Source organism: Primulina tabacum, unplaced genomic scaffold (assembly GCF_025594145.1).
Source record: "Primulina tabacum isolate GXHZ01 unplaced genomic scaffold, ASM2559414v2 Contig534, whole genome shotgun sequence".
Lineage (NCBI taxonomy): Eukaryota > Viridiplantae > Streptophyta > Magnoliopsida > Lamiales > Gesneriaceae > Primulina > Primulina tabacum.
Window position 1 is genome coordinate 6,993 of NW_027459777.1, and position 16,090 is coordinate 23,082.

Below are 16,090 nucleotides of genomic sequence, written 5' to 3' on the forward strand. Positions count from 1 at the left end.
AGATAGAAAAGGCTGGATGATAGAACTCGATGAGATTTGAGAACTACCCACTACACAAGTAGTAGAACCTACACCTCAACAGCCAATCAAAGAAACACAAGCTCCTAGGAAATCCGAATGTATCCCAAGACCGTCTAATAGGTCGAGCCTGCTTCTTGAAAAGGGCCAAGATGAGCCCATTCCTGGATGTGATCCAAGAAATTTCAAGTAAGCATTGTCTGCTGCCGATTCATCTAAATGGCTTGAAGTAACCAAGTATGGTCCTTAGTAGATCCACCTAAGGGAATTGTTCCCATAGGATACAAATGTATTTACAAAAGGAAACTTGGAGCGGATGGGAAGGTAGTGACCTTCAAAGCTAGACTGGTAGCAAAAGGATATACTCAAAGACAATGTGTTGACGATGAGGAAACCTTTTCTCCAGTCGCAATGTTCAAGTCCATTAGGATACTACTAGCCATAGCAGCATAGTACGACTATGAAATATGGCAGATGGATGTGAAGACAGCGTTCCTTAATGGAGATATTAAGGAAGAGATTTACATGTCTCAACCTGAAGGATTCGCATTAGTAGAAAGTGAGCATAAGGTATGCAAACTTCAGATATCCATTTATGGACTCAAGAAGGCATCGAGGAGCTGAAACCTCATATTTGACAACACTATCAAAGAGTTTGATTTTGCCAAAAATCCTGAGGGACCTAGTGTATAAAAGAAGGTTAGTGGGAGTGCAGTGACATTCTTAGTACATTGTGTTGATGACAAACTACTCATTGAGAATTATGTAGGGATGTTGCAGTCAACTAAAGTATGGTTAGCTGGCAAGTTCTCCATGAAGGATATGGGTGCAGCATCATATGTATTAGGAATACACATCTATAAGGATAGATCAAAGAGGATGCGAGGGCTCACCCAATCCACATATATCGATACTATATTGAGGAGATTCTCTATGGAGGAGTCCATGAGAGGGTATCTCTCAATGTCTCATGGTGTGAATCTATCCAAGTCTATGTGCCCTAAGACAGATAAAGAGATAGAAACCATGAGCCGTATTCCATATGCGTCTACCATAGGCAGTATTATGTATGGTATGATATCTACTCGACCTGATATTGCATATGCACTGAGTGTTGCAAGCCTATATAAGTCGAATCCCGATCTACTGCATTGGAAAGCAGTAAAGGACATTCTTAAGTACTTGAGAAGAACTAAGAATTTGTTCTCGGTATACGGGAGTGGAGAACTAAAATTGGAAAGTTACACTGATTCTAACTTCCAATCAGATGTGGATTATTCGAAAACGACCTTTGGATTTGTATTCAAGCTCAATGGTGGTGATGTCTCCTGGAAGAGTTCCAAGCAAGACACCACAGCGGATTCAACCACTGAGGCCGAATACATAGCTACATCGGCTGCAGCAAAAGATTGTGTTTGGATGAGGAATTTCGTCCAAGAGTTGGGTGTCATTCCTCAAACAGTTGATCCAGTCTCGATCTACTGTGACAACTCCGGTACCGTTGCGCAAGCGACGGAACCGAGGTCTCATCAGCGATCCAAACATATACTAAGGAAGTTTCACATAATCTGGGAAATTGTGGGAAGAGGAGACATTACGGTAGAGAGAGTCTCCTCCGCAGATAACGTTGTTGATCCACTGACGAAGCCGCTGCCAGGACCATTCTTTGAGAAGCATCGCGAAGCAATGGGTCTAAGATCTATGGGTAGTTGGCTATAGGGCAAGAGGGAGATTGTTAGAGTAGGTGTCCGGCAAGCCAACTTGTGGCTCGAGCTTCATTGACTCTAATATAAAACAATCTTTATCTTAATAATATTTTATAATTTTATTCGATTATGGCATTATACTTTATCTGTATACCCATGCAAGCTGCATAGATAAAGTCCTTGAATATACAATAGGTACCATGAGATCTGCGTCGCAACGTAAGATCATGGAACTCGTTAGGAAGTGTACTGTATATTCTAAACAGGTTCCCAGTCGATTTAGCCGCCTAAAACAATGATAAAGGTTGCTCGAGCTTGAGACTAGCATTTGTGGTGTAAACGCCGTGTTTCATTGGCAAGGACATGGAGATGTCCATTCACGCAGATGGGTGATCATAAGATGATGCACTGAACAACACTCCCTCGAACTGTCCAAGTGGTTCTCACTTATCCAGTGGAATAGTCCGTAGTTATGGTTGTACGCCATTATTCCTTTGACCCGGGACAATGTAGAAGCTATACGTACTAGCATGCACTTTGATCCGTTTACCGACTCCATCGAGGTTCATCAGGTGGCGAGGTTGGGTGTAGTTTCGAAATACGTAGGAGCAAATGTATTGTAGTCGGGGATTCACCGTTCGCCTACGGGTGAAGATATCCTATGTGATCTGATGAGTTAATAGTTCAAGGAGTCTCTGGCCAGAGCAAGAAATGTGCTTTAGGGAAAGGTGTTTTCCTAGTTGCAAATGCCATGTGACTATTAGTACTCAAAGATAAATCATATCGTTATCGAATTAATATGCAACTATCGATATACCAATGGTTGTAGATTCGATCGTGATATATGTGTTGAAGGGACCGTACTTTACGCTAACCATGACTAAAGGTTATTGTAGGCACTATCAGTGATACCTAGGGGATCATGGGGAGATACTAGTAGATGCTCTTACCATGATCCGATGGGTGCAATCGAAAATGAGTTCTGAAATTCAAAGTGTTGATGAAAAGAATGGGGCTAACTAGGATAAGCCCGAATAAGAATAAATGTTATTCTGAATCGCATGGAGATGTGAACCCACGGCTAGCTGTATCCCTGAACCATTGAGGATCACACAAGTATCGGATTCTGTGTTCCCGTTGAGATAGTCAAATTTCAAGGAGTTGGAATTTGGCGACTATAGTTTGATGGAGATCAAGCAAGAAGCTTATAAAAGAGTTTATGAGCTGATTCCATATGATGGAAGAAGTGGAAGTTAGCATAATTTCTAAATAAAGAAGGAGAATGGAACTGCCTGTTTTGTGAAGGAGTTCACTAAAACTGACATCTGCCAAATATGGTAACTGCCATATATGGTAATTTTCAAATTTGGTAAATGAAAATTTTGATTTTCGAAATTTTCAATTTTCATTATATGAACAAGACTTGTAACCTTGATACATCGGCGCTATCGGATCGTCGATCGGGGTTATAATGAGTTCGAAATCGTTTATTTAGTGAATTTGGAATTTACTAATTAAATGGTGGTGCTAGTAGTGGTGACTACTAACATGTACAAATTCCCATAAATATCTAGAGGAGTCTAGAATTAAATTAACCAATGAGTTAGTTTATAAATTAAATAATGGTTATTTAATTTAATATACATATACATGTATATATTTTATATGGTGATATAAAATATGTGTATATGATATTATGATATCATGTATTATTAAAGGTTAATAAATACATTATATATTAATTATGTGGGAGTTTAAATATAATGACATTATTAGAGTCCATGTGGGAGAAGGAATCTTAATTAGATTAGGAGTCTCACTCTATATATACACCATTATGGCTCATTGTATGATTGAAAAAAAATTTGCACACAAAACAAATCAAAATCCTTCCTTTTCTCCCTTGAAACACCCACGACCACTTCAAAAGGATTGTTGGGAGAATTTTATTTTTTTGGCCACAAAAGCGAATTAGATTTGCTTGATTAATGATTAAGAATAATTAATCACAAGAAATCATGATTTAGAATCATGATCTTTCGGTCATCAAAAATATTTGAATATGGATTTCGGCCAAGTGGATTCTTCCATCGCCACGCTGTCGTCATTGCAATGTCTCCGGATTTTGAAAATTCGGAGGCTACAGTCTCAACGCATAAATCGTTTGGATTTTCTAATGCAAACCAAACGAGGAAAACAGTCTTCGATCGTGAACCCAATTAAGCGATCAAAGGAGAAGAGCCGTTCGTAGGGATTTACAAGAAGGGCTATATATGTTTAAACATCGGAATAGTTTGGAGTCAAACGTTAAGAACGCAAAGGTATAATTCTAACGCCCTATGAATGTTTTAAACACACGACGTCCAAGAACAAAATTTTTAAACTTCCGTTGCATCTTTGGTGCAAGAATACGATGTACCAACAGGTTGCAGGTCAAACCCATTGATCACGGGCTAGTTTCGGTTCAGGTCCGAGTTTGACCCGACCTTTGGCCAAGTCTACGTGTGGTCGGGAAAGAAGCAATTATCTTTGGTTCGGTTAAAAAGATGATGGGTGTTTATTTACTAAACGATAATTTTTTATTATTTCTATTGCAAGAAATAAAAAAATAAAGCTTAATTTAATTATCACCAAGTCAAACATTATTTTATTTGATCATGAAAATTATTATTTTAATTTTAACACCTAAAACGATAGCTCAATGTTAGTTTTTAAATATGATTATGACGTTTATCTAATCTAAAAGACTAAATCCATGTAGAAGAAAATTTAATTTTGCAATGTCTGGATTATTTCTTAATATTTTATGAAAATAATTGGTACCAGCACTTTTTGCTTAATAAAATTTATAATTTGTTGCAATGATGCAGTATTAATTTTTTAAACTATATCGCAATCCTAACATGACATTTTGGTTGTTCTTTCGATATAGATAATTATTGTACCCCACAAACCATACACTCTTTATAATTTATGATAATCAAATGATATTAATTATAGAATCGAATGCTTGTCGTTTTACGAAAAGTTAGAGCATCATAAAGTGTCGTACCTAGATTGGGAAGATCGTGACACCCCAAGCTAATTTTTTTTTAATTTTAAAAAGTGGAAGATTTTATTGGATAAATATTATTAAAAATACGTATAAATTAGTATGTTGACTGAAATTTAAAATTTTCAATTAAAATGTAAAAATATACTATAAATATTTAAAAAAATAATAATCGGATTGAATAGGAAAAACAGCGTCTATAAAAGTGGAGTGGTTCCACTTGTATGCCCGTAACATCACATTCTTCGTGTTCTCCGCCACCCTCTTCTCGTTCCCCGTTGATCCATTTTCAGATCCATTTCCCTTCTCATCTTGGTCGTACAAAAATGGCGTCTTTCGCTGCTTCCTCTGTTATTATCTCTTCTGTTTTAAGTGTTTTCTTTTGTTTTTTCTGCGTACATTCTGTTTAATTTTGGAACTTTGCTTGTGAAACTTTTTTTTTTCTTTTTTGGTTGATTTTCTTATGAATTTCTGGAATCGGGAATCTGTGGACAGATTTTTAAGCGGTGCATGTTATTGATCCTGATTTTATCTTTTGAAACGATTGGTTTTTGGGAATGAGTATGTATCTTTAAGCGTTTTATGACATCTTGTTTGCATATACATATATATATATATATACATATATATATAGTATGTTGAGACATCGTATTCTCGTACTCAAGACGTAGTGAAAGTTTAAAATTTTTGTTCTTGGGCGTCGTGTGTTTATAAACATTCATAGGGTGTTCAAAGAATTTTATCTTTGCGTTTTTAACGTTTGGACTCCAAACTATTCCGGTGTTTAGGCTGATATAGTCAATCTTGTAAATCCATACGAACGGCTCTTCTCTTTTGATCGCCTAAGTAGGTCCACGATCGAAAATTGTTTTCCTCGCTTGGTTTGTACTAGAAAATCCAAACGATGTGTGCGTTGAGACTGTAGCCACTGAATTTTCAAAATTTGGAGACGAAGCGGCGCGGTGGTGGAAGAAGAGAAGTGGCCGAAACTTTCACAAATAATTTGTGAAGTGGCTGTGAGTTCCATGATTCTCAATCATGGATTTTTGGTTAATTGATTCTTAATCAATAATTAAGAAAATCAAATTTGCTTTTTGTTGCAAAATTTCTTCCAATTTTTCTTGTGGTGGCCGTGTGCTTCAATGGACAAAAGGAAGGAATATTGGTGATATTATGTGTGCAAAACTTAGATTAGTAACTATAAGTCATACCGGTGTGTATATAAAGTGAGACTCCTAATCTAATTAGGAGTTCATCTTCCACAAAGACTCTAATTATTTTATTATATTTATATTAACTTTTAATAATACATGATATAATAATATCATATATATTTATTTTATACACCATATAAAATATATATGTATATGTAGATTAAATTAAATAACCATTATTTAATTTATCAACTAACTCCTTGTTTAATTTAATTATAGACTCTTCTAGAACATATATGGGAATTTGTGCATGTTAGTAGTCACAACTAATAGCACAATCATTTAATTATAAATTCTAAATTCACAAAAAAATGATTTCGAACTCATTATAAGCTCAATCGACGATCCGAGAGCGGCGATGTACCAAGGATACAAATCTCGTTCATATAATGAAAATTGAAAATTTCGAAGATCAAAATTTTCACTTAGCATATCAGGCAACTGCCAGTTTTAGTGAGATCCTTCACAAAACAGACAGTTCCACTCTCCTTCCTTATTTAGCAATCATGCTAACTTCCATTTCTTTCATACTATAGAATCAACTCATAAACTCCTTTATAAACTTTCTTTTTAATCTCCATCAAATTATAATCGTCAAATTCCAACTCTTTGAAATTTGACTATCTCAACAGAAACACAGAATCCAATACTTGTGTAACCCTCAATGGTTCAGGGATACAGCTAGTCGTGGGTTCACATCTCTATGTGATTCAGAATAACATTTATTCTTATTCGGGTTTACCCTAGTTGACCTCATTCTTTTCTTCAACTCATTGATCAAGAATGTCAGAACTCATTTCTGATTGCACCCATCGGATCATGGTAATAGCGTCTAGTAGGTTCGCCCCATGATCCCTTAGGTATCACTGATAGTGCCTGCAAGAACCTTTAGTCATTTTTAGCGTACAGTACGGTCCCTTCAACACATATATCCTGATCGAATCTGCAACCATTGGCACATCGAGAGTTGAATGTGACTTTGATAACGATGCGATTTATCTTTGAGTACTAATAGTGGCATGGTATGTGCAACTAGGAAAACACCTTTTCCTAAAGCACATTTCTTGCTCTGGCCAGAGACTGCTTGCACTATTAACTCATCAGATCACATATGATATCTTCACCCATAGGCGAACGGTGAATCCCCGATACAATGCATTTGCTCCCACGTATTTCGAAACTACACTCAACCTCGCCACCTGATGACCCTCGATGGAGTCGGTAAACGGATTAAAGTGCATGCTAGTACGTATAGCGCCTACATTGTCCCGGGTCAAAGATTAATGGTATACAACCATAACTGCGGACTATTCTACTCGGTAAGTGAGAACCACTTAGATAGTCCGAGGCATGGTTGTTCAGTGCATCATCACGTGATCACCCATCTGTGTGAATGGACATCTCCATGTCCTTGCCGATGAAACATGACGTTTACACCACAGATACTAGTCTCAAACTCGAGCGACCTTTATCCTTGTTTTAGACGACTGATTCGACTACGAACCTGTTTAGAATATACGGTACACTTCCTAGTGAGTTTCATGATCTTACGTTGCGACATAGACCTCATGGTACCTATTGTATGTTCAAAGACTTTATATATGCATCTTGCATGAGTATGATAAAGTATAATGTCATAACCGAATGAAATCATAAAATATTATTAAAATAAAGATTGTTTTACATTAGAGTAAATAAAAGCTCTAGTCACATGTTGGCTTGCCGGACACTTACTCTAACGTAGTACTGCCTGATCATTTCTAATAGATTGTCGATATTTGGACAAAAATTCATTTATCATGTTTTTTCTGTCCCAGTGATTCAATTCCATCTTTTTAGTCCATTAAAAGAGAACTTTGTTAATGCTAATACCCATGGGAATTTGCTACTTCTTTCCACTTTTCAAAAAATTCATCGGTTCTGTTGTCCACGATTTCTTGATGAAGGCATTATTTTAGGCTATTTGAGCTTGCATTTATTTCCACCAATTTATTCGATCAACTCTGTTTAAGATGGTTTCACATATGATCAACAGGTCTCAAATCTGAGGAAGGCATCACTTTCGTTCGGGGGAAAGGGCTTCCTGAATTGGAAACGTCCCGCCCTCCATTTCCGAGTTTCCTGCGCGGTACGTTTTTATATGATTATTATCAGTTCTTCACCATATTAAGCTTGATCATATTCTTCATGGCTTGCTTAAGTTTCTTGATTGAAGCAAGAAAAGAAATTGGAATCCTGTCAATCAACATTTGATTTAAACCACCATTGGTGAAAAAGTTACAAGGGATCTCAAATTTTACATGAAGGGGCATATCTGGACAGGAATTAATTTCAGTATGCACTTGTGTATCTCTTACATGAGTTTCTTGCTGATTTGTTTGAGCAGGCCAAACCAGAAACGGTGAGCAAAGTGTGTGAAATTGTTAGAAAGCAACTGGCTCTTCCTGCTGATCGGGACGTCACCGGAGACTCAAAGTTCGCAACACTTGGTGCTGATTCTCTTGACACGGTAATCCTTAGCTCGAAATTAATTGGTACAAGGCAAAATTCTTTCTATCATCGTTAGTCCTTTTGCTCGATTCTATCATCATACGTAATTAATTCTTGATAGCTAAATGGCATTTTACGAGTGAAACGGGGAATCACGATCTCATGCTGGAGACGATCATCGAGTTTACATTAACACAAACTGTTTTCTTTTCTCAGGAAAATCTAAGCAATATCCTGTGTGATTACCATCATTCTTTTCTTAGTCGGTTTTCTTGACATATTTAGGTCGAGATAGTGATGGGGCTCGAGGAGGAATTCGGTATAAGCGTGGAGGAAGAAAGTGCCCAGAGTATCACCACCGTTCAAGATGCTGCAGATCTCATAGAGAAACTCATGGCGAAAAATTGACAAGATTCGGCTTGATACGGAAAAGCTTATTAGCAACTGCAGATCTTTGGAGCTTCCTACATAGTTTGCAAAGAATGTGCCGTGCTTGTTCAGCTTGTTTTGTTTACATTTTGTGTTAGGCTTGAATTGGGCTATTATGCCTAAATTACAGCCAATAATTCATGTTCTTCCTGTTTGGATTGAAGTTTGAGTAACTTGTATTCTTAAGTTTTAGCTCCATCATAATTCGTATATGAGGCAGAAGCTTTTTTTCCTATTGTTTAATAATGTGACAATTAAAGCAACACCACAGGAATCGATTTTCATTTGGTTTTTTAAAGTTTAAAAATGCTTACGTTTTCACGTGATCATCGTCTTTCGTAAATTATTTGATTTTTGTTTCTTTTGAACAACGTCCCAATCCGGGTGATTCTATGCTAAACTAGAAGAAAAAGTCGGTGCATTTTTTGTACGAGGTGTTTGCCAAAACATTTCATTTGAAAACAAACATGTGATACTTATCAGTATATTTTTTCAAGTAAGATATTCGAGCTAACATCAAATACTATTATACCAAAAGTGTTTCGTGAAATCCACGATCCTGTTTGGATTACAAACCTGACGGAAAATGTATATTTCGCAACATCAAACCACACAATAACTCGATAAAAAAATTCATAAGTTTATACACATAACTCCATGCACATACACCGATACACGACCACAAGATACAGTTTATCTAATTGAATTCAAAGACTTTGGACTCGAGCCAAATTTTGGATTCTAACTTAAGAGACCATGCTCAAGATGCACGATTTATCCATTCCTAACTCACCACATTTAAGAAATCGCGTTTCCTTCAGGCGTCACATGATTAAAATACCCAGTGTCTGATACTGTGGCCTCTCCATCAGCAGCACACAAAGACTTCAGCAATATAATGGCCTGCGTATCATCCCAACTCATTGCTAGTCGAGCCCATCTTCTTTTATATTCCCACTTCGTCTAATCGAGCAACCAAATCCTTAAGACACACCAGTTCATAATTCTGTTATTCAGTCATATTTATACCCGATTGTTGCTTTGAGCACCTTGAACTCGCCATGAAAAGAATCGAATATACAGAGAGTTGAGAAACATAGTCAGTCCAAATCCTAGTCCTGATGCTATCAGAATCGATAAAACTGGTGACAAGTGAAGCTGCAAAATTAACAATGAAAAGAAGGGAAATAAAAAAAGAGACATTAGTAGCAAACATGCACATTAGAGGATAAGCGTGCTCGGTTTCATTCATTATCGTGTGTGTCACAACTAGCTTTATTTTCGGGTTTTGCAAAAGGTTCAGATGAATAGAGCAGATTCACGAGTTTTTCAAACTAACTAAAATATTATTTGATTCGATAGAAAACTAATAAATTATTAAAACGTTCGAATATACTTCGAAACAAATGAGATAAAATTAGCAGGTTCCACAGCTCGTGATCTTTACTAAATAATTTTTTCATAAACATATTTCAAATTAATCAAGCTCGGTCCAACTTGAAGTAAAATTCAAGCTTTGATTTAAGTTGAACTCAAATTCTTAGCTCCCCAAGAACGTTTGAGCTCATGATCAAATTTAAACGGGACGAGAAGTATTTAGCTCACTTCAGTTTGTTTCGGTTATTATGCCATACAGGTCAAAGAGAAATTATTGGCCCGAGGGACCAACAATCCTCCCAATCCAAACGGGAACAAGACAACAAAAAATAATTTTAGATATGAGTTTGAGCTGTAATTAAATGATTCTCACCAGTGCATAGAAAATATGGAGAATCAAGGCCAAAAGTGCAAACTCAACAGCTGTATAAGTCCATATGTACTCTTTAATAGCTGCACAACAAAAAAAAGGTGAACTCCAAGATACAAACCAAACTAAACGTCACAGAGCATTTGCATACCTAGGATAACTGCAAAGATAGATCCCGTAAATCCCAACGTGAAAGCAAATGGCGCAGAAACTATAAGCGCGTTAGTCTTCAAGTCAGGAAGCTGTAACGTAAAATAGAATGCTTTAAATATATAAAAATGTCATCCAGAATATGCATTGTCAGACGGCTTAGTTTCTACTTCATCTTCCAAAGGGGGGCGGGAGGAAAATTAATTTCATCTTATTGCTAAATAACATACCAATAACTGCTCAAGGAGGAAGAAATAGCAAATTGTGCTAATCAAGACGAGCACCACAAAATCTTGCCAAGCACTGGATAAACCCATTGAAAAGACATAGTCAAGTTCCTTAAGCATTAATCTATAGCCATATGTTAACCCAGAGGAAGAAATTTGGGTGTATTTGGCGTGACATGTATAAAATTATCAAAATACCATCGACACTTTTCAATAACATGAATTACCAAAATAATCGTACTTTTTTTATTTCTATAAACAGGGTTAGAACTTAAAATTTTCTTTCATCATAAATAAAATTTTGAACCAACAAAAATAATCTGATTGTCACTGAAAAACATCAACAGCTTTTGGTATATCAAATTAAGCTAACATAGACAATAAAGACCAAATGATTTGCAACATGTAAGCATTGCAAGTTCAACGTAGCAAGTCCTAAAAAAAGACGGTATCATAGTTGTCAATAGCGAGCGTCTCGCTATTGCACGTAGCGACACGAAGCCTCGTGGCTACGGGGCGCTACACGCACTGCACTTTGAAGTAACGAGCGCTATCGTAAAGCAAAACTACTTAACATTTTTTCTAAAAGTAACTCATGCTTTCTAGGCCCATTTTGCACCATTTTTTAGGCTCAATTCTATTTCAATTCAACGCTGCTAGTCCTCTTTTGTTTCAATCTTCTCCTCTTCTCCCAATCAACCCTAACATAAAGTCTACAATTCTCCACTACTTCTCCTCTTTTGTTGCTCGTGGCTCGCCGGGCTTCGGACTGTCGGCCGTCGGACTTACTTCATGTCACCGCCGGTAATATTATGCTCTATGTTCATTTTCTTTTTTTCTGATTTTGGTTTTTTTTGGCGTGGGCTTAGATTTTTGCTGAAAATTATATTTTTCTGCATTTTTTGCTTCATTTTTGTGTCTTGTAAGATTATCAATGAAAAAACTAAAAATAATTTTCAGATTTTACAATAATTTTACTTTTCTGCGTTTACAATAATTTTCAGATTTTAATTATTCTATTAAAGGCTTTTCAATAATTTTCAGATTTTACTTTTCTGAATTTTCAGATGTTATAATTTTTCTTAATTTACAGATTTTTACTTTTCTTAACTTTAAGATATTTCAATAGTTACAATGAAAAGTTTTTTCGTACTTTTCAGAGTTTAAAAGATAGAAAACTTACAAGAAGAAGTAAGAAAAAAAGATATTGGATGGAGAATATCATGTAACTTTTGCTAAAAAAACAAAGGGTGGCGCTTTACTTTCAAATAGTCATCGCTATGCTATTTGTTATGCGCTATAGCCACGGGCAACCTTTGCGCTATGGGGCGCGATTGACAACTATGGACTGTATTATGACATAATATTAATAGCAAACTTGAAGAACATCAATTGTCAAACAAAATAAGAATAGTGACAATCTGGAAGTATAAGCTTTTATGTGACAGAGAAAGATACCTAATCGAATTTTGTTGGCTCTGTTCCCGATTCTCTCCCTGAGTAGCATTTGGCACTCGAAGTATTATAACAGGTAAATTCGAAACTTCTTTCCCACAGACCTCACAAAAGGTGTTTCCTTTTGTGCTAAACCATTTTATCGCACAATCTTCATGCACTAGTTGGAGCGCACCTTTACAGCTGCATTCCATCTTGAGTGTATTTCTTTCATCACATGAATCAAGACAGATTCGGCAGACCGCTTCCTCTTCTGGAATCTCATGATCCTCCGTGACAGGTTCAGGTATTATTTGATCTAATTTGCACAAAGCAATCAATTTCATAGATGGAAGGTCATGAAAGCTTTAGCAAAAAAACTCAAAGTGTAATATCAAAATAAAGTACAGCCGAGAGAAATCATATTTAGAACTAACAAAGTATGCATGAAATTTACTGCAACAGATAAAAAGAGAAATAAAATAACATAGTACATATTTATGTAACATACCAGCATCATTATCTGTAGCAAGATTTTGCTTGGTGGCAAAAGATGAAGATCTTACAATGACAAAATTCTTCCCAGGCATAGAGAGAGATCGTGAAACGGTAGCTTGAGATGTGCTTGCCTACAGTAAATATGCAAATATTACAAAAATTCAGCACACCTCTTATTTAATTCTAGTCAAATTTATGATATATAAACAGTAAACCATTTTCTTAGGTAATGGACTTGAAGGAAAGCCAGCCGATAAAGAACAGAGAAATATAATTATTTTTTTAATTTTATCCATCTAAAAATATTGAATGAGGTAAAGCAGTTCAACAAGGTAAAATAACCGAACTAACATTCCACAGTCCATTGAGTGAACAGCAATTTTTAAAGGTTATGTTCATTACGTAGCGATGGAAACTTACGAACATTATAATCACAAAAAGATTTCAAAAATGGGCATCCAATCTTAACAAATAAATTTAACTCATATTCAACATATAAAGAACACAAATCTGAAAAAAAATGAAGGAATGCTTATAGACCTTTTCATCAATCTTTGTCACCAAACTTGAATGAGACATTCACATCAACCAAAAAGAGGTACATAACTCATATTACCTGAGTTTTTTGTCTTTCACTCGGTGCTATGGTCGATGAAGGGGTGGTGATCAAAGGGGACAAGTGTGATGCAGGAGTCACTGGAAGGGATGTACACATTTTCCAAGTCAAATTTCGCATGAGATTTCTCAAGGCGGGGCTTTCAGGAGTTGCCTTAGAATCTGGATTTAGAAGATGACTTCTTTCACCATCTAATGTTGTCGTCCTTTTTTTAAAGCTTAAATCACGAAAAAACCCTCCCGCTGAAGAATTTCCATTTAAGACACTTGGAGACTGAGGCAAACCCTTGCCACTTTGGATGCTCGAAGTACTGGTAGTTCTTGGAGGTATTTGAAGAATTAAATCCAGACGACGATTGATAGGCCCTGAATTTGCCTTCGTATTCCTGGATTCATTGCCAAGACAGTCGACCTGTGTAAAGAAAGAAACCTTTTCTCCAATATAACTTTGCATCACATGATATAATCAAATAAAAAGAAACTTTGGAGAGTGTCGAGAAATAATATGCTTGACATGGTTGTCATGCCGAGGGACATGATTAATGCTTGAGTTCACATAAAAATGGCAATTATTTCAACCAAAAAGACCTCATCACGTTGTTCAGATCTGAACAATGATTAACATATATATAACTCAAACACATGAGATTTACCAGACATTCACTGAGATTAATACAATAAATAAATAATTAGCATAAGGTGTCAGCAAGTAATATTATTCCTCTTCCTTGTAAAGGAAACATGGGCACAGCCTTATGTTCACCAAAAATATCTAGTAGACTCCCTAGCTCCAAATTAGTAATCTGAGGCCCTTCATAGGGAGAAAATCTTCTCGACCAATTGACCCGTAAAACTTGGTTATAAATCAATATCTTCCTCTTTCTTGGTTTTTCCCCTTTCCAGAGAGCTCAAAAAGAGTACCCTTTACGAGAATTGAAAAGCAATCTATTTAATAAAAATAAAAAATGCAGAGTATTCCATTTTTTCCGGATGACAACACGTATAAAAGACAAAACTTTCGACAATTTCAGCAAAAAGAAAGCTATAATCTTGATAAAGAAACTCATTTACAAATATCTTTAAATCCAGACAACCCCTTGATCATATCTTAATAATTATGCTGACCGGTGATGTTTCTGCTATTTTATCCTCCGAAATTGCATTATCCATTCCATTTCCACCCGTTGCTACTTTTGGATTCTCCATTTTCACAGAACAAGAGCCAAAATAATTGAGGAATACAATCAAGACTTTGGACAAATATGTGTTACACGATCGACAGAAAATTTGTAGGATATGTGCACAGCGGCGAAATTATCTTGTCCCCCTCTCGCAAAAGGGAAGGTGGAGAGAAAGTGAGGTGATCTGAGGTCCGTACGAACGACCCACATCGGTGGCTGTTGTTCTTAAGAACGAGAATAAAATGGCTCACGGGCCATGATGTAGACTGCAAAATTTTTAGCATATCAAATTTTGCATTTGGGTTACAATGAAAATTAATATTTTTAAAAAAAATTAGGTCAAAAGTTTAATTTTTATAAAAATTTTCTGTAAAATAATTTTACAAATTTTTTGTATTTTTTTTATTATCAGATTAACTGTAGTTGGAATATCTCCATATGTTCGTGGTTTTGTTGTCCGATCAAATGTAGTTGAAATACCTTTGTTTGTATTTGTAAACAGATTCGAAGTAATACGAGCTTATGTTTAAACAAATGACTTGGCTCTATGAAGGATATTTGGGTGAATAACTTCGATCAAACTTTATTTTTGAAAAATGTACATCTTCAAGTGTATTTGAGTATTTTCAAATATACGAGACTATCATTTTTTTAAAAAATGTTTGATCAAATTATTTTGTTAACTACCCTGGCTCTGAATATTATTAAGATGTTTTTCGTGACTTTGAATTCTTACATGGATATTGTATTCATAATAAAAATATAAACTTTGATTTTCTCAAATAAATATAAGGCTTATTTATCTTTTGCATATATATGAACAAAATCATTGAAAAACAAAGTTTATAAACAATTTATTTTATTTTATTATTATACAAAAAATGATTGTATGTATTAATTGAACTATATATTTAGAACAATACTGAAAAAAATATAACATATATTTTGAAACAGAGAGCATATTTAACTTTAATTAATTGATATGACCTCCTTCAACCATCCCTCACATCGTAGAAAGGTATGGCACAGAGGTTGGAAGGAGCAATCGATTATGAGTCGGGTTTCCATATAAAGCCAACAAAGCCTAATGATTAAAATCGATTTTACATTTGCCATTTTTTAAATGATATCATCTCCTTAATCAAATGTTATTTTTGTTAAAATATATTATCTTCATCCCAATTATATAAACTAAAGTATTCATAAGTCAGTTCGGTTTTAATTTGTCCAATTTCGGTTCGATTTTTCGGTTTATGAAAATGTAATCCGAACTCCGAATTATTTTAATTTGGTTCAATTCAGTTTTGTAACATATTGGACCGATTTTAC

The 16,090-nt window shown here is 35.5% G+C and overlaps 2 protein-coding genes across 2 annotated transcripts; one reads left to right on the top strand and one right to left on the bottom strand.

Annotated features, from left to right (window-relative positions):
* Positions 1 to 492: 492 nt before the first annotated feature.
* LOC142534470 (acyl carrier protein 1, chloroplastic-like) lies at positions 493 to 9,144 on the top strand. Its single transcript, XM_075641342.1, has 4 exons — positions 493 to 577; positions 8,003 to 8,118; positions 8,377 to 8,499; positions 8,766 to 9,144. The coding sequence occupies exons 1-4, from the start codon at positions 493 to 495 to the stop codon at positions 8,886 to 8,888; spliced, it is 447 nt and encodes a 148-aa protein (XP_075497457.1). The 3' UTR covers positions 8,889 to 9,144.
* A 593-nt stretch (positions 9,145 to 9,737) lies between these two features.
* LOC142534468 (uncharacterized) lies at positions 9,738 to 15,025 on the bottom strand. Its single transcript, XM_075641338.1, has 8 exons — positions 14,706 to 15,025; positions 13,582 to 13,992; positions 12,979 to 13,096; positions 12,492 to 12,786; positions 11,037 to 11,109; positions 10,808 to 10,898; positions 10,660 to 10,739; positions 9,738 to 10,067 (listed from the first exon to the last, which is right to left on the bottom strand). Exons 1-8 carry the CDS (start codon positions 14,784 to 14,786, stop codon positions 9,933 to 9,935), a joined length of 1,284 nt encoding a protein of 427 aa, XP_075497453.1. The 5' UTR covers positions 14,787 to 15,025; the 3' UTR covers positions 9,738 to 9,932.
* Between the last annotated feature and the right edge of the window lie 1,065 nt (positions 15,026 to 16,090).

Bases quoted from the DNA above. Each gene is read 5' to 3' on its own strand.
- LOC142534468 (XM_075641338.1), bottom strand. From the start codon at position 14,786: ATGGAGAATCCAAAAGTAGCAACGGGTGGAAATGGAATGGATAATGCA. The intron at 12,787-12,978 runs GTATGTTACATA...TGTGCAAATTAG, and splicing joins TGCTACAGATAATGATGCTG to ATCAAATAATACCTGAACCT. The intron at 11,110-12,491 runs GTATCTTTCTCT...GGGTTTATCCAG, and splicing joins AGCCAACAAAATTCGATTAG to TGCTTGGCAAGATTTTGTGG.
- LOC142534470 (XM_075641342.1), top strand. From the start codon at position 493: ATGGATGTGAAGACAGCGTTCCTTAATGGAGATATTAAGGAAGAGATT. The intron at 8,119-8,376 runs GTACGTTTTTAT...TTGTTTGAGCAG, and splicing joins ATTTCCGAGTTTCCTGCGCG to GCCAAACCAGAAACGGTGAG. The intron at 8,500-8,765 runs GTAATCCTTAGC...TGACATATTTAG, and splicing joins GTGCTGATTCTCTTGACACG to GTCGAGATAGTGATGGGGCT.